General features: G+C 39.1%; 1 protein-coding gene across 1 annotated transcript in view; it reads left to right on the forward strand.

Annotated features, from left to right (window-relative positions):
* The first annotated feature begins 5208 nt into the window (after positions 1-5208).
* Positions 5209-19310, forward strand: part of LOC146753955 (uncharacterized) — a 70021-nt gene continuing 55919 nt past the window's right edge. Inside the window, 6 exon segments of the mRNA XM_085530069.1 lie at positions 5209-5235; positions 6448-6607; positions 6610-6768; positions 6771-6822; positions 6824-6973; positions 11700-11811. Of these exon segments, the coding sequence (XP_085386195.1) occupies positions 5209-5235; positions 6448-6607; positions 6610-6768; positions 6771-6822; positions 6824-6973; positions 11700-11811 (660 nt within the window).

A 19310-nucleotide genomic window follows, 5' to 3' on the forward strand; every position in this document is an offset into this window, starting at 1 on the left:
ATAGAAAGGAATTACAGGAAGAAAATATAAAATCTCTGTAATAGACTTGTAGAAATTGCAGGTTACTGACACTGTAGATATTACCCAGCCTACTATTACAGTCTCATTCGGTTTTTTTTTTTGGTTTTTTTTTGGTTTTTTTCTTTTTTTTTTTTTTCTTTTTCCAGTCATTCCTTGCAGAAATTAAAATGAAAAGTGGATTTAATTCACTCATCCCTTTTCCTTTGTCCTTTCTAAAATCAGGAGGGTGATACATCTGGAGAGTCCTCGGGAACAGTGGCATGATTCCACCTCATGTTGCTTCTTGTTAAATTTAACAGGGGATCCTAGGAGCTGTTAATAGATGATTTTTTTCTTTATCTACTTGCCTGGTGCAGCACTAGTGTACTTTGACAGTGTTACGCAGAAATCAAGAGGTGGAAAAGAGAGGAACTCTGGAGTAAGGTCTGAAGGTTTAAGTCCTTCAGGAAATGTGGTGATATAGCATGCTATCCTGGTGCTATATTCTTTGACTCCCTTCTCTCTGCTCCCAATTTTCAACATTCTTCAAAGTATTCCTTCTGTGCTTGAATACTCCTGCCAGCTGTTTTCATCATCTGCCTCTTATTTGGCTTCCTGTGAAGAGGCAGATGCTAGCTCCTCTGTGGTTAGCCTCAGCTGGTCCCAGACACACCAAAGCTGAAAGCAGAGGGAGCTGGTGCCCATCTCTAGGAAGTGCAGTTCCATGACTATTCATGAAGCTGCAAAGTAGGAAGAACATCTTAAACGTGGCCTCATTAACAGCAACAGACCATGGCTGACATTTTGAATAAAGGAAAATTAGGACATACAAAGTCAATAATTATAGTATCATATCAAACATTAATTAAGAACAGACACTACAGTGTTCATAATAAAACTGTGGGAGGCAAGGCAAGGTTAGTAGGATTAATTCTACCAGCAGCTTATATCCTTCTCAGCATAGCAGTTCACTGCAAATGGAGAAGCATAGAACAGGACACATTGGTTTCTGAAGCACTGAGGCTGTGGATACTAGATTGCAGAGGAGTTTTCTGGGTCTGAAAACTTTTGTATGTGCAGGCATTCTACATCAAATCATTTCAGTCTGGATTCAGAACCAGCTTCAGTGTTCAGCCTTGAATACAATATTGCCAGGTTGCAGCTCTTAGTTTGTAAGCAGGGAACACCAGATACTTACCCTGCAGACTTTGTTCACCCTTCAGCGTAAACTTTGTGTATCAGAATTTGATGGCCTACCTCTACTTCTGCTTTAATAGCATGGCATGGTTTCTTTCTAGGCTGTCATTTATTCAAAGTGAGCTGTCCAATAGTCAAAAACTTCTCTAGGTTCACTTCTAGTCAGCATATATGCAATCAGGTTTCAGGCTTACATAGAAACAGTTGTACTTAGACAAACTGAGCTCTGAATTCACATAACAGATATTTGATAATAGGCATGTAGGTGCATTCAGACAGTCAAAGAACAGAATCAGCCTTTGTAGTGCTTCCTAACAAATTTAACTGATGAGCTTGTGCTGAACTGCAGTAAAACAAAAATCTTTCCATAAACTTCTTATCCCTTCTCTCCCTTTTCCCACATTTGTAGGCTCACATAACTGGTTAAAAACTGATCAACTGATCCAAGGATTTTTAAGAACTCCTTGGTGAAACTCTAGATCAAGGAGTTGGTTTATCTCATTCAGCTTTTATTTTGATACCATCCAGTGGTTTTAGGAGAAATTCTCTTGCTTTTCAACAGCTTGAAAGACTGGTAGTATGCTAATTTCCATACATTTCAGTTTTTCAGTTTCTTCAGGCTCCATTCAGAAGATATTTTTCAGCAAGTCTGAAGTGCTTCACACATGAAGATTTAAAAAATATTGGTGCATTTTCACTGCTGATCATAATGGATCACGCTTATAGATTTTTACCTATCAGTGCACTAGAGTACTTCCTTATATAAACAGGATATTATTCCTAATTCAAAGTTTATGGAATTCACAATAGCCAGTAAAAAAAAATATGTGCTTCACTAAAGGATGTTGAGTAAAAAGAATTAATGTGAAGGGGAAAAAAAATCAAGATAATATTGAGCAGAAGTGAATTATAGGCTTACTTAGGCATAAGCACACAAGCAAGAGGATGAAACTTTTGTAATTTTTTAGCTTATTTAATCTGGAAGGCCCACATACTGAGTTATATAGCTAGAGTTAACATCTGCAGTTTGGTTGGTACATGCCTTTGGTGTTGGCATTAGCCCTGTGACCACAGTGGCTTCCATTGCTCAGCTATTTTAGTGGCTTGGCAACTTTCATATTCCCTCAGGCTGTATGGTAAAGTGAGCGGACACCCACACTGGATGCCAGGAGAGTCATCTTAATGAATGACATGTTATGAGCCTTGTGAAAGTAATTTGCTTTGCTCCATGGCGTAGTTGGCTAACTTCCTATTACTGAGGGTTCAGGCTGAATCCAGCACTAAAGCTATGCAGATTCTTGCCTTTTGGGCAACATATCACAGAAATTGGTTTTATTCAAAGTAATTCCTGCCTTTATTTGTTTTATGAAAGGAAACTTAAATGTTACACTGACCTGGGGAATAATTATCTGCTATCCCGTTTTAAGGATAATGAATTAACATCCAAAGACTTGGCATTTTTACAGCAAAGTATACCTAATATAAAATATACAATGAAGATAATGATAAAATCTTATTTTCTGGACTGTGGTTTGATGAGCACTACTATTAGCTGTTGAGTGCCAAAATTAAAAAGTTGAGAGCATGGGGAAAGGAAGGGAAGAGAGTGGGGGTTAGGAATGGAAAGGAAATGGAGGAGGTAAAGGAAGAGGGAAAGGGATGGGAAAGAAGATTGAAAGGAAGGGAAAAGAAAGTCAAAGGAAAGGGAAAGGAAAGGAATTTTTTTTTTTCTTCCTCAAAACTCTGCCTATTGCCTTTGCTCTCCAGACTCTGATATTTCTGAAAAGAAGATGCATCAAAAGAGAGAGCTGTATGTGTATTGGGGAAATTACATATTTCTGCCACAAACATTTGGCATGAAAACAGTTTCAGTGGAAGGGACAGTGGGGGCTTGAAGAGAAAAACGGTCTTTGATTTGACTGAACTCGGAAGCTCTAAGAATAGCATCCAGCACTTCTGTTTGTACAGATAGTTCCCAGTCATCTCATACTGTGCACATGTGGAGAGTGCTGTGCAATGTATACATGTGAAGCTAATTTAGCTGGGTAGTGAAAGTGTGAACTGCGAGGTGAAGCCAAATCCTTCATCTTGTTCATTCCCAAGGGTATGGTGTGAAAGACTGCTGCACTCTTCAGGCAAAATTGTGCTCAGGTTACGACTCGAAGGCATGATGCAAAACACAGTCCTTTACTTTGGAATAAAATGACTGTCAAACATTATAGCATTACTATCACACTACTGCTGTCATAGCAGTTATTGCAAGATTGTTGAAGATAATGCATGGTTAAAATTTATTTCCATGATCTTGAAGATTTTTCAGTGGCACATTTCCCTCTTCCCTGTCCCACAGCAGACTTTCTGAAACATGTTTATTCAAAATTGTGCCAGATAACATGTTCACTCTCTGGAATCCAACTTAACTGGAAAAGGATTTATCCTTGAACTTCTGAGCAGAAGTGTACAGAATGTGGAACAAGAAAGGTATAGATTTATCAGCACCCATGTAATAGTATAGGAACTCCATATTTCTGCCACTGGGAGATTAGTGTTTTGCAGGAAGCACAGAAGTAGGAGTGATGTTGACTGCAAGCTGGACAAAATGATCCTGCCATAGTGCCATGACACTCCTTAATTACTCAAGTAATTAAGGTAAGAATTCATTTCTGAAGAAGGGAAGTTAGCAACTTCTAAAGAACAGGAAGTAACAGTGACTGTGCCATGACTTTGATTACATGAAGTACTACAGAAAGGCATTATATACACTTTAATACAATAATTTAATAAAATAATCTGTGTAATCAGTGAAGAACCCACAAATACATATCAACAGGTACAAAATTTACAAATAAGTGCCAGATAGTGAAAGATAGACACTGCTTTTCATGCATTTCAACAAGTTTATTTCTCTAGAGGGGTTGGTTCAGCTTTACCCCATTTTTGAATATAGATATATCAAAGATATATAGATATACATTATAAGGGGTCATAAAATCAAAACCAAGAAAATATTAGCATTCTGTACTCAGAGCTCCTTTTAGTTTAGCTGTATCACTGATATGCAAGGGTCTGAATGGGGACATATGGTCACCATCAGCTTGGATATTTAATTTTGAGATGACACTTCTATTAATCCATCTGAAAAGGAGGAAGCTACCATGTGACTGGTTACAATTAGTGAACCACAATTTTCTCTAACCACTTCACTCCAAACCAAAAGCCAAAATGCTGTTTTTGAATTACAATATCACTCCCAGATTTGCATGTACTGTTGAATTCCCAAGGTTAAGATTCAAGTCATACTGTAAAACCAACCCTCAATTATGAGTTTTTAGAGAGGAAGATTGGTGGCAGTTGTTGCCTGCTATAAAAGCCTCCTTAAAGCACCCTCTGTTTGAATATCACAAAAGGGAATCACCAGATGGAGGCACAGATCCATGTGGTAGCCCTACCTTAAACACAAGTTTTACCTGACACTTTGAGGGCAGTAGAATTATGTTTTGTATTTTTTTCCTTCTCCCCCCTCCAACTAACGAGTTACTGAGGTTCAGGAGAGGAGATATTAGGTTTAATTGCTCTTGACCACTAATCTATTGTAATGCCATATACTAAAGATGTTGTTCATTGTTAAGCCTAGAGACAGGTTGGGCCCCTCTGGTAATGTAAACCGTCCCCATTTTCCATGGAGCTAATCTAATTTCACCTCCTTACAGACCTCAGATTCCAGTAAAGATACTTAACTCTTCCTGCTTTGTATCCTGATGCATTTCTGAATGGTAGCAAATCTGATATAGAAGCTAATGATGCTGAAACCTGCTGACTAATTGGTAAATTATTTTTTCTGGTGCTGCTTGTTAAAATGAGTAAAATATTGAAGGAGTGCTTACTGTATTTTGTGCTCAGCCTACTTGTTCAAAGAGACAGCTCTTTTCTCATCAGCCACACAGTTTAACTTTTCACACCTCCTCCCCCCGCTAGTCCCAATGCACATTTGAAGAATAAGTGATTTACTAGATGAGAGCTACTGGCATGCCAAACCATGTGAGTAAAGTTTACGTTTTTAGAGGAGGCGTTGTCACCTTGTGCAGCCTTTGGAGTGGGAGGATTTTTTCGTGGCTTGGCTTTGGGATGGATCCAAACCATTAAGTGCCAAACAGTGTAACCAGAGCACATTTTATAGTTATGTTGTGTGTTTTGTGCTAAGCTACTTAAAAAACTGCCACCCACCAAGTCTGTTTCTTAAATCAAAGAGGTCATTCTTACTTAATTCAAAGTGTTTGCATTTGTGAGAAGCAGGAGGAAGGAAGATAGGTAGATGCATTTCATGAAGATAAGAGAGAGTACTGAATTGAAACACTTTTTATGAAGTGAAATGTAGCATCTTCCCTCACAGAAGCAAAAAAAACCCACAAAAAACAAACAACAACAACGACAACAAAACAAACAAACAAACAAAAACACCACAAAAACCAACCAAAAAAACTTCATGGAAAACTGTAGTAACTATTCAGAGCCAAAATAAGGTTTTACATTAATAAAATTCAGCAGATGGTCTACTCAAATTGAGTATGAATTGACTCAGATATTGATGTATAAATCATGTCTTGGGCTACCTTCTTAAGAGTACACTATACTTAGAACAAGATTTCTAGTTCAGAAAGGACTCCAAATGTCATGCTAGCTGAATGCACTTAAAGATCCATCCTACCAGCACTTCAATGCAATCATCTCTGAGGTGGAACTCAGTGACTCCTCTACTCCAGAAAAAACAAAACACTGTTTTTAGGAGAGGGAAGTGAAAAGTAACAGCTCCAACTGCAGTTTCAAGGCAAATTATGTTGGCATAGTATAATTAACCGTGTTGAAAGCTGGCCAGGACACTGTAGCTAACAGTCTTCATTCCTGGAATAGGTGCTAGAGGATTTTAGCAATCATAGGTGCTCAAATCTGTGTTGAGTTCTAAAATTACTTGCTGATGGGTGTGACAAAATGTCTTCTCTATTTCAAAAAGATTGTTAAGTCTCTCTGGTGTTTTGGGCATTATCTGCATTATTGTGTTGGTTTCACCCAATGTGCAGCTAAACTCCAGCACACTCCTCTCTTGCTCCTCCTCAAATGAACAGAGGAAAAATGCAGTGAAAATGGACTCAGACATTGAGATAAGAACAAAGAGATCACTCACCATTCATTATCATGGACAAAATATACTCAGTATAAAGGAGTTAAATATAATTTTTTGACTTTTAATAACAGACTAGAGCAGTGAGAACTACAAGCAAACTAAAAGTACCTTCCTCCCATTCGCCTTCCATCTCCTCCCCCAAACCGAACAAAGGAGAAGGGAATAGGGGCTGTGGCTAGTCCCTACTGCTCCATCTCTCCCACTCCCCCGTGGTTACTCTGCCCCTGCTCCATGGGGAGTTCCTCCCATGGGATGCCATCCTTCGCAGACTGATCCTGCATGGACTTCCCTAAGACAGCAATTCACCAAGAGCTGCTCCAGCATGGCTCCATATCACAGGGTCCACCCTTCAGGCACTGCTCCATATGAGTTCCCACAGGCAGCAGCTCCCCCAGCCCTCCTGCTCTACTGCAGACTGCTCCTCATGGGCTGCAGTTCCAGCCTGGTGTGCTCCTCACAGGGATTCTTTATGGGCTGTACTTCCTTTAGGCATCATCCACAGATGCACTGTGAGTTTCTCTGTGAATACACAAGGAGATCTGCTCCACGTGATGCCCATGGGCTGCAGGGGGATAGCCTGCTCCTCAGTGATCCTCTTCTGGGCTGCAGGAAGCTCCTGCTCTGCACCTGGAATACCCCCTGCTTCCTCCTGCACTGACTTTGGGGTCTGCAGTTTCTCACTCCTTTCTCCCAGCTGCTGTTGTACAGCATGTTTTCTTTGTCTTAAAGTTGCCTTTTACATAGGTGCAACTAATGCCTCACTGTTTTTGCTTTGGCCAGCAGCAGGTTCCACTCAGAGCTTGCTGGAAATGATTCTGATCTGACCTGGGGTAAGTGTTGTGCTATGCTCACTGAGGCCACTCCTGCCCTCCATCACTGCCCCTCCTCTATTCCCTCCCCCAAACACTGCTACATAAGCAACACACAGTGCAAGGCCATGTAATGAACCCTTGTTCCTTCCAATGCGAAGTCTCTGAAAAGAATAGTACAGTTATACAGCATCACCAATAAGACTAATGAGCCCAAGCTCATCTAGTCTGCTTCCAACGCCTAATGCATTTAACATTAATTTGTCTTCCTTGTATATCAGAATCATTTCTCCAAAACAGCGCAAACTTGTAAATGCGATTCACGCTGTGCCCACTAAAGAAATCTATTCTATGGTTCTGTGATTCTAAAGGAATTCCTTCCAGTCAATTTTATGTGAGCTAATATGTGTTAATCAAACATGGTTAAAGAAAATAAGTTGGTTTCAGTGCTGCTTCAGTCCTTCAGTTTGTGCCCTCTGGTCCTCACTGTGTGCTGAGACTACCTTCTCTAGAACCCTATGCGATAAATTTCTTTCTTGAAATGCTGTCTCTCTAAGCAGAGCTACCTATTTTCCTGCTCCAGGTTTAGTAATCTCAGTAGCATGTTGTCCCAGGCATTTTTAAAACTCTGTCTCTTAGGGCTATGTTCTATCATGAGGAGAGACAGGCACTAACTGGAAGCTCAGAATGGCCAGTGAAAGTCTGCAAAGGGAGAATTCTGTCTCCAGAATCAGTCAACAAGAAGATAAGTCTCTAGGTCTCTAGTGAGACCTCAGTGCAGCTTCCAGTACTTGAGAGAAGTTTATAAAAAGGAGAGAGAACAACTTTCTAAATGGTCTGGTAGTGACAGGAGAAGGGGGATTGGCTTTAAACTAAGCCAGGGGTGATTTCAATTAGATGTGAGATAGAATTTTTTTTCTCAGAGGGTGGTGAGGCACTGACACATGTTGCCTAGGTAAGTTGTGGATTCCCCATCTCTGGAGGCATTCAAGTCCAAGTTAGATGGAGAATATCATCTAGTGAGTTGCAGCACTGCCTGTGACAGGGAAGTTGGCTCCTTCCAACTCAAGCCATCCTATGATTCTATTATTTTATGACTTTCTGCACATCTGCATTGTTCTGATCATTCATCAGATGCTTCATAACCAGAAAACATCTTTTTTTTTTTTTTTTTTTTTTTTTTGTTCACTGACTTTTTTCCTCTAAGTTTTCTTTATTGAAGACTGTGGACCACAATGAAGGAACAATGAAAGAAAAACAAAATATGGTGATTGAAAGAGAATTGAAAGAGAAGTTATGTAAAGTGCATTAGTCACATCTTCTCATTTGTTTTCTGTCCTGCCTGGGCTTGGACTCAGCAATTGAGTATGTTATGAATTAACAGTAAGCTAGTTCACGTTCTCTACTATGTGTAATGCACACATATGGGTCTTGATAAGATATATGTGTGTGCCATTATATCCAGACCTCCAGATAGATGTTTTTTTTGTGATCAGAGATTACTGGATCTGGCAGAATTGTAAGAAATGATCTCCAAAACTAAAACCAGAACAATAATTGTTTTCATGAATAAAAGTGCTAAGTTCAGTTTATTCTAGTTAAGTGAAGCATGCCATTGAAGGAAGTAGAGACTATCCTTGAGTACTTGGGAATAGAGTCATAAAATGCTAATGGAATTCAAGCAAAATTAAGTGTATGAAAGACACAGCTAATTTTGTAATTCCTCTAACATGCTCAAATGGGATATATCTTAGATTGTATTTAGCCTTTGACATCTAAAGGACTGCATACAATCTTACTTGCACTACATCTGAATAAAAGCTCTAGTTTCTAGTGTGATATTCTCAGCCTTTCAGATAGGGCTTTTTGGACAAGTGTCCAAAAAAGCTATTTATGTCTGTACAAAAAATGCCATCTTCCATCTCCAGTCTTCACCTACTCTATTAGACAGACATATTTTGGGATGCAGATGTTTTTGCAATACTACCATCAGTAAAATATTTTGTGTCCCCGAATAATGATGAATAAATTAGCATAATTCAAGTTAAGGATGTGTGTTTCCCAATAAAATACAGTTTTGAAACTTCTTCCTGTGTGTGGATAGGCTACCATGTCACTTTCTTGCAGAATTTAAATCCATTGTGCTCATCTGATTACTGTTTTGTTGTCGTTGTTGTTTCTGCAGTGCTCCCTTTGTCATAGAGATTCACACTATCTGCTCTCTCAGTTTACAAGTTACATATGCTCATCAGACTACAAGTCATTCTTCACAGTTCGAAGCACCACCACATCACAGAATGGCTGAGGTTGAAGGTGAGCTCTGGCAGTCATCTGGACCAAGGCCCCATGCTTAAGCCAGGATACCTACTGCTACTTGCCCAGGACCTTGTCTAGATGGCTTTTGAATAATTCCAAGCAGGAAGATTTCCCAGCCTCTTTGAGCAGCCTAGTGCCAGTTCTCACATTCAGATGGGACATCCTGTGCTTCAGTTTGTGCCTATTATCTCTTGCCTAGATACAACTGAAATGAAAACTTGTTTCTTGCCTCTTTACACTCTCCCTTCAGATACTGATAACAAAATCTTTTTCTTATTTAGGTTGAAGAGTCCTGGCTCTCTCAGTCTTTTCTTATAGGCAAGGTATGCCAGTACTTTGTGACACTTTCTGGACTGTCTCCAATATGTCTGTGTCTCTCTTGTCCCAGAAAGCCCTGAAAAGTAGTCGTGGCCCCACAGGTGCAAAGCAAAGAGGAAAAGCATTACCTCCTTTGACCTGCTGACAATCTTTTGCCTAATGCCCAGGATACTATTTACCTTCTTTGCTGCAAAGGCACACTGCTAGCTTATGCTCAACTTACTGTCCACCAGGAATCTGAGGTAACTTCTTGCTGGTTATTTTTTCACCTGGGTAGCCCCAGTGTGAGGCTGTTCCTGATCAAGCACAGATCTTTATACTTCCCCTTGTTGAACTTCATCAGACCATTTTTCTCCTGGTTGCAGTGGTTCCCCCATGTGGCAACATGACACTCTGGCTTTTCAGTAACTCCTCCCTGTTCTGTATCATCTACAAATTTGTGTAGGGTGAACTCTACCCCATTATCCAGATCATTAATGAAGATATTAAACTGGACTGTACCCAGTATTGACCCTTGGGATACAAAGCTCATTTCTAGCCTCAAACTAGACTTTCTGCCACTAATCAATTAGTGGTTATGCTCAGCAGTAAAAGCTAGGGGAGAAAGAAGGCAGGGTTAGGATAGGATATTCAGAGTAATGACATTTGTCTTTCCAAGAAACTGTTACAAATAAGCCCTAGTTTCCTGGAAATGGTTGAAAGTCTGCCTGCTGATGAGAAGCAATGAATGAATTCCTTGTTCTGCTTTCTTGCATCTGCAGCTTGTGCTTTCCCTATTAAACTGTCTTTATCTCAACCCATATTTTTTTCACATTTTTACTCTTCCAGTTCTCTCCCTGATCCTACTCAGAGAAAGCAAGAAAACTTCTTGTGGTACTTAACTGTCTACCACAGTTAAACCACAAAAAGAGAGAATTTCCTGTGCTTCAGAGTGTGACCATTGCCTCTTGTCCTGGCACTTGACAATACTGAAAAGAGCTTGATTCCACCCTGTTTGCAATCTCCCATCAGGTATTTATATACACTGATAAGATCCCCCATGGAGACTTATGCATGCTAAACAGTCTCAGCTCTTCCAGTTTTCCTCCATAAAAGAGTTCCTTCATTATCTTCATGGCACTTTGCTGGATTGCTTCCAGTGTGTCCATGTCTCTCTTTTCTTGGAGAGAACTAGAACTATACGTAACACTTCAGATGTGTCTTTACAAATGCTGAGTAGAGAGGAGGAACTGCCCCTCTTGACTTGCTTATAACTCCTTGTCTAATGCAGTCCATGATACCATTGACTTTATTTTAGTCAACAAGGCACACTGACTTGACCCCTAGGTCCTCTTCTGCCAAAGTGCTTTCTGTCAGGGTGACCTCCAACATAGACAGGTACTTAGGGCTGTCCCCCTCTAGGAGAGGGAAGTCTTTAACACAGAAGACTATCAAGGTGGTCAAGCAAAATCAGAATTCATGCCACACTACCCTACATATAAACACTAGTGGAATAAATCACTCAAAGAGATAAATTCACTTCACATTTGTTCTGGAAAAAAAAACAAACCAGCAACTCTGGCTGAGGTGGCAATACTCTCTGGTCTTCTTCAAGTACCAATAGGAAGAGTTCTGTATCATTATTTTAGATCAGCCATGAGAGTGAAATAAATACATGCACATAAACACATATTGATAGCCAGTTCATTTCATGTCAGAAGACACATTCTCTGGAAGGGACAAGGTGCTGTCAATGTTGGCATGTTGGCTGAGATGGTCTTGTCTGCATCTATGGCCTTCTAGCCATAATATGACAGTCACTGCACTGAATGTGCTTTCTAAAGTATGGGGAATATTTTTCAACTGGGATGAAACATTATCTCTGCTTCAACCAGAAAATAGCACAGAGGTAAGGGCAGCTGTATAGGCATGGTTAGAGGATGTCAAGAATACATGGAAGCACTGTTTTTTGCTGCAATTACAGCTTGCAAAATGGGTACAAATTTAACCTATGTATGTTGTATCAAAGATGCAGCAATCGTATTCATATCATATTGTTCAGAACTGATTATTCACCCAGTTCCTGACAGTCCCACCCATGTCCATGAGGTGGGTAAGTGGTTACCACAACCAGACTCAACTGTCATAGGACCTATCTTAGGCAGAGATAAAATTCTACCTCAGAATGCCAAGGGTGGACTGTGGCTTATTTCCCTGCAACTTTCTTTTATTCAAGGCTACTAGCCTGCTATTCCTAGCCCAAACTATATGAAGCTTAGTAGACTATAAGAGACCATAGTTAAATCATATACAGTTGTGATTGTCATAGATGTGTATAAAGACTCACTCAAGCCATATACTATGCTAGTAAATGCACCTCTGGAAGCAGTAAGTACTCCCCTTGGAAAAGGAATACATGAGCATCCATTTCGAGAACTCACACTTTCTTGAGAGGTTATTTTTCTGGGGAAAGATTCCCCTATCACAGAATAAGGACATACTGCAGGTCTATTAGCATTAAACCATAATTATACTAACCAGAAAAAGGAACTCATAACACTTAGCTGGTCTCAGCCATCTAGAACTTGGTATGCTGAACTGTGTGAGATTATCATTTGGAAACATACTAGGCAGCATAATAATGTGATAACACTGAAGTGATCTGCTCAGACTCTGCACAGTGGCAGAGTGAAGTGCTTATAAAACTCAAATTGCCAGCTGAACTGGAGCTCTGAGAACATGAGTGTATGTGTATACAGGTGGCTATCTATTAACCAGCAAGAATACAAACTGAAGGAACAAAAGGCAGCACATATCTGTATGCTCATCAGCAGTAGTGCACTGCAGGTCAAAGGCAAGAACAGAAAAATGGCGACAGCTGTTGGAGCTGAGTGCAGCAGCTGAGTGTAGAGACATTCTGTTCTGTCTTTACCAAGACTGGCCTTCTCCTGTCACAGACATATCTGACATGATTGCTGGCAATAGAGATCAGCTCTTAGACATAGGGTTTCAATTTTAGGTGGTCCTGTGTGGAGCCAGGAGTTGAACTCAAAGATCTGTGTGTGGGTTTTTTCCAACTTGGGATATTCAGTGACTCAGTGAAATGAAACCTAGAAGCTCACAAACTGAAGGTACTTTGTTAAAGTTTAGATCTATCCTATACTGGCCTAGTGTCCTGAAATATGCCTGCCTCTAAGGAAGATGCAGCAACCTAATCACTGGAAAGGATCAGTGTTCATCTAACTACTGCATCATAAGCCTTGCAGTATTATTGCAAACAGATCACCTATCTGTGCTGTGCCTTCAACATTCTGTTTTGTTGGTGTTTTTTGTTTTGTTGTTGTCATTGTTTTCAAAATACTCATGAGAAAGTTAAGGATTACATTGTGACTACAGGAATTTTGGTTCCTGACGATGCTTAGTTATGGTTCTACATGAGTATAAATAAAATGACTGATTACTTTCTCCGTTGTTCAAGATTAATATTTGCAAGTATGTGTCTGGAAAAAATAAACTTCATATCCTTGTACTGTTACATAAATGATAAGCATAATACATTACTGATACATATGTGTTTTCTAAATTCTTTCCCCATATTCTCTTTTCATGTTCTTTCATGCCTTAGATGAAACTGTATCATACCGCTTGATTTTTACAGTAGCCTTATGGCCTCTCGTAGCTCTCCAAATTGTCCCTCTTGTGGTTTGTTTTGTGTGCTCTTGTTAGGGTTGTTGTTAGCTACATTCTGATGCTTGCAATTTTTGGAAATCTGAATCTTTTTTATTTACATTATCAGTAATCTGACCTAGGTTGCCCACAGCAATGTTCCAACTGTTCTCAGGTCCTCAGTTACTAATTATGCAGATGAACAGATTGTGTAAACTCTTTCCTTATGGCCACATTCTGGAGGAGTTGTTTTTATTAAATTGCTGTTGCACTTGAATTTTAACTAGGTGCGGGCCAATACTTATTCTAGGTTTCCCATACACATTTGTTATAGTTACTCATTAGTCACACACACACAAATTTAATTCATATCACCCAAATGCAGGACTATTCTAGGAGGGAATAAAAGACGCAAATTAAATCCAGATGTCCAGAGAAGCAGATTCTTCCTGAAGATCTCTAGGATGGTGAACAATCTACCAGTAGAATAGTTGGTGCTGTCAAAATCAGTGAAACACATCAATTGCTGATGATTATTTGTTTATATCATTACACTAGGGATGTTCAGATATAATTAACTTCTGAGGTGAAAGAATTTTATTACTTATATAATGTTTTACCCATTAGGTAATATTCTAGTTTTTAAGGGACAACAGACAGCATGAGATTTTGTAAAGTAAATGATATTTGCAAGTAAATGATATTTTCATTTATATATAAGAACACAATAACAACACAGTACTGGATCCAGCTTAAGTGATAACACTACTTTATAGGAATACAGCTGTATCCTATCTCTCATCTTCTGCTGTACTACAGTGGTGCCTAGATGATATATTGGTTCTACTTGAATAACATATGTGTTTCTGATCTGTATTTGCCCTCTAGGTGGTCATTTAAAATCAATTAGTGACTCCAGTGAGCACAGCACCTACAGCCATCTCTTCACAGTGTCACAGTGCCTTTATATGTTCCCTGAGGAACAATTTCCATTCAAAAGATAGACAATGCCATCCAGGTAGCATACCAGAACACTGATTACTGTCTTCATAGAAAAGTCCTTTGGAAATTATAACTTAGAGTTTGTTTTTGTCTTGCTTCCCTCCTACAGGACTGTGCAGGGCAAAAAAAGTAGGATGCTGGCATAAGAAAACTAAGTTGCAGAGAGAAGATTGGAAAATGTGGCCACCTGAAGTCAGAAATAAATTCTGTGACTGTGAAATCTGGATACCTGAGATTTTCAGATAATACTTCAAAGATGAAATTCATGTTTACAGTAAAGTCAGTGCAAATTTTCTAGCGATTTCAGTATGGGCAGATTGAAGTCTTAAATATTTGTGTATCTAGATAGCCACTTAAGATCATTATATAATTGTAGAGTAAATCTGTGAAAATGACAATCAGCAAGGAATCAAGTTAGATGGGGGAGCTGGAGGGGTGGGGAAGAAAGTGAAAAATGAAACAGGAAACTTTCACATAACCAATGGGCAAATTGACTAGACATGAGAATCAGTGATTATCATGTGAACCATCAAAGACACAAAGATGCTGATTGAAGCAACGAGAAGTAAAAAGGTTCAGACAAAAGATGATCTGTAAAGAACACAATGCTTAAAAGCAGCAACCTATTACCAGCTACTAGTGAAAATAATTTATATCAGAAGCATTATACTGCCACATTTTTGTATATAATTATTAACAGTAGTTATCAAAATATGTTATAAAGTCTTGTCAGCAGCGAATCACAAAGGAAAAGGTTATATTTGGCAAAATGGCTAGGCAAGCTAAGTTAAAGAGCAAGCATGTACATCTAAGTGCTGAAAAGAAAAAGGCACAACTGAAATATTTACACTATGCTGCTGTAAAGCTGCACCTGAGTAATAGTTAACTATTCAGCTTAGGAACTCTCTGTGTAGGAAATCAGATAAATTGGTGAGTGGAAGCTATAAAAAAAAACCAAAAAACTTTTAGACTGAGAGGGGTGTAAGGAACAAAGATTTCTCAGAAGGAAGAGGCAGCAAACTGTTTTCTCCTTGCTTTCTGAAAATGTATTTTTTCCTTAATTGTAACATTATGTCATATAATCATGACCCAGAGTTACCAGTGGGTGTCATGTGAGGAAGATAGAGAAATATTTTTCCTTCTGCACTTTTTTTTTTCAGTAAAATAGCTCCAAAGCCAGGCCTTGATTTAATAGTAGTAGAAAATAGAAAATGATATTCTTTACTGCCTCTAGAATAAACACACATGAGTATACAGCCTTTTCAAAAAGTTGAGAAGCTGCTATATCAGTGATTTTGTAGATGTCATTGTTAATCTTAAATGACAGACTACACAAATGTATATATGTCTACATGCAAATACATTTACAAACATGCTAAACATATTAGACACACAGGTCTGAACAGCTGCTTCTTTCAGATAGAAAATATAGCCCAACTTGCTTCCTCTGTGTTGGCAGATTAGCTAGATATATCGGTTAGTTTTTAAAACATTCAAATAACATTTCTGTCTTTTCTGAAAATACGTTTCAGAATATCTTTCAGAAAAGACAAGATTTTTCAGGATGGAACAGAGTTTACACAGTCACCTTGAATAAAACTTATTTCACATTCATACTGGATTACAGATACCCATCTTGCACCTGAATGTTCCCCATATGTAGACATGAAACAAGGTGAGATTTTCCTTCATGCTAAATACACAGATATTTAAATAGGCCATATGCAAGGACTCTGATTTGGTCTTCAGGATTCTGAGTCAGGAACTGAGGAAATGAAAGCTAGCTTTCTCTGTCTTCTGCTCTTAATGCGTTTTTGCCATTTTGCGTGTGTGTGTTCAGAAATCTGCTGTTATTTCTACTTCTTAGGAGTAGTTGCCAGAAGACAATTACTCTTTAGGGACATGAGTGAGAGCTGTTGATTCAAGAAATTTTGCTATGAGAAAAGATGATAACAATTGAGTCTGGATTCCAGGAATAGGTTGAGAGGGAAAGCAAACATACTCTTCTTTCAGCACAATCCTTTTGCTCAGCATACACCTATAGAGCCTTCTGTTGAGGTGTTTTGATGGAATACCAAAATCCAGACATCAGATTGACAAAACACGATCTGCTCTCAGTTTTAGTTGGCATACAACCAAAACCACTCTTATTTCCTTCTTTATTTTTTCCTTCTAAAATATTCAGAGTTCCTAAAAGGTAACATGTGAGCAAAGAACAAGGTAAGAAATACTGTGCTGATGAGTCAGGAAGAAGAATGGGAGGAATAAAATGTGTTGACTGTTATGCATAAAAAAGCAGTCCTGGTGGATGATAATTTGAGACTCTGCTCAATGAATACAGATTATTGTACTTAGTTTATATATGATAATTTATGAAAGGCTGGTACTACAGAACATCAAGCAAGGTGAGATGGAAGGTTATATTTTTCCTCCATTTTTTTTTTTTTTTAATTTCTTCCTGTAGATGTTTTGGCATTCTAGAAACTATCACAGTTCCTGTTGGATAAAAAGACAAAATATCAGCTTTATTTATTTATTTATTATTTTTACCATTCAGAAAGGCAGAAAGTTAATCTAGGAAGATGTAGGTTTCCCAGAGCACAGCCTGGCACCTCCCTCTGCAGACATTGGTCTAGCTGCTTCTTGTTCTCCACTTCTCCAGATTGAGCCTCCTGGGTGCAATCAGCCTCGCACCATTGGATGTGCTTTCCTGCCCTGGTGCCAGCTTTTGTGCCACCCTCTGGACACTTTTAAGTACCTTAATATCCTTTTTACACTTTGGAGTTTAGAACTGTATGCAATATTAAAGGTGAAGCCACAACAATACTAAGTATATCAGAGGAAACAGCACCTGATTGGCTATGTCTCATATAATTTGACACTAGACTAGAATTTTGCTGGCTATATTCATACTAGTCTGACAGTCTAGCACTTCATATCTTGAAGCAGTACCATATAGATTTTAAAAGGCCAGTTCCCTTCATATATGTGCTATGGGATTGTTAGTTCCTAAATTGTACGATCTTTTTATGATAAAGCAGAATAGAATAAGGGATTCGTTTGGGGCGAAATTGCTGGTAAAGAGAAAAGATCTTAGAAACCAGTCATGTACTACATACATGCAATTTGCATATATTTTAAAGTACAAATTTTACTTTATCAGAGACCAAAGGAATGCAGTCTTAAATAGAAGTGTCTTTAATGTTCTATCCTCTTTCTTATTTTATTCTCTGGCTTGCACTGGATCTCTAAGTGTCAAAATCACAGAATCCCAGAATCACAGAATTGTAGGGGTTGGAAGGGACGTCTAGAGATCATCAAGTCCAACCCCCCTGCCAAAGCAGGTTCCCTACACCAGGTTGCACAGGTAGGCATCCAAGCGGGACTTGAATATCTCCAGAGAAGGAGACTCCACAACCCCCCTGGGCAGCCTGTTCCAGTGCTCCATCACCCTCATCGTAAAGAAGTTCTTGCACACATTTGTGTGGAACTTCCTATGCTCCAGCTTATGTCCATTTCCTCTTGTCCTGTCTCCACGTACCACTGAAGAGACTGGCCTCACCACTATGGCCCCCATACCTCAGATATTTATAAACCTGGATTAGATCCCCTCTCAGTTGTCTTTTCTCAAGGCTAAACAGACCCAGTTCACTTAGCCTTTCTTCATAGGGGAGATGTTCCAGGCCCTTCACCATTTTTGTGACCCTCCACAGGACTCTTTCCAAGAGATCCCTGTCTTTTTTGTACTGGGGAGCCCAGAACTGGACCCAGTACTCCAGATGAGGCCTTACCAGGGCAAAGTAAAGGACAGGGAGGATCACCTTCCTCGACCTGCTGGACACGCTCCTTTTAATGTACCCAAGTCCTTTGAAGAAAGTTTTATTCTCTTCGTGCTATCTTACTACTCAGACTTAGGAAGTAGCAAAATTCTCTATCTTATTCCCAGACTTTTTGTCTTTTCTGGCATAAAAACCTAGCTAGTAAGGATACGTTAGGTGAACCTCTTAGACTTAGAGATTCTACTTAGATATTTACATTCAAACAAGTGAAGATGCAGGTTGGCGACCCTGCACACAGCAGAGGGGTTGAAACTAGATGAGCATTGTGGTCCTTTTCAACCCAGGCTATTTTGTGATCCTATGATTCTGTGATTTTGTTTTGGCTTGTGATTTTTAGTATCTTGGATTTTGATGTGATGTTTCACAGTTTCAACATACTCAAATTATCATATAGCATAATGACTGCCAGTGAGGACACTTGTTATACATTAGTACATATTTTGTTTCACAACTGGAAAAAGCAATTGTCTTTATTCAAGAAATGCTACATAATATTTAACAAAGAAATCCAATGGATGGCCCTTAATTAAAAGTTATATTTCACAGCACTTGTGGCATTGCTTTTAAAATACACCATGTCCTTAAACAGCTTCTCTGGGGAGAAAATCCTGTGGTATATGCAGGCATGCCAGAAGTTTCCTCTCCCTCTGCAGTTTTGCAGCCGGCCAGCATTCCTGAAACATCCTGGAATAGAATGCTTCAGGCTACCCTAGGGACAACAGCAGGTTCCAAAATGTTTTGATTAGTAGTGAATTTGATAAACAACTTAATAGTAATGTACCAATCTTGATGAGAAAATATGCTTTTCATTTAAAACAGCAGTATGGTTTGGAATGAAATTTCAAGGGTGGGTGGTGGGGATCGGAATATATCCGTAGTCCTTTCTTCTCTGAATTTTGCTGCATGACCAATTTAAACTATATTGACATTCCCTTCAATTCCATTTTTATCTCACGTTTGCCTGTATCTAGCACAGGAAGTAACATTTTGCAGAGCTCATGAGAA

Source organism: Coturnix japonica, chromosome Z (genome assembly GCF_054131305.1).
Source record: "Coturnix japonica strain WE chromosome Z, WE-NBRP24, whole genome shotgun sequence".
Lineage (NCBI taxonomy): Eukaryota > Metazoa > Chordata > Aves > Galliformes > Phasianidae > Coturnix > Coturnix japonica.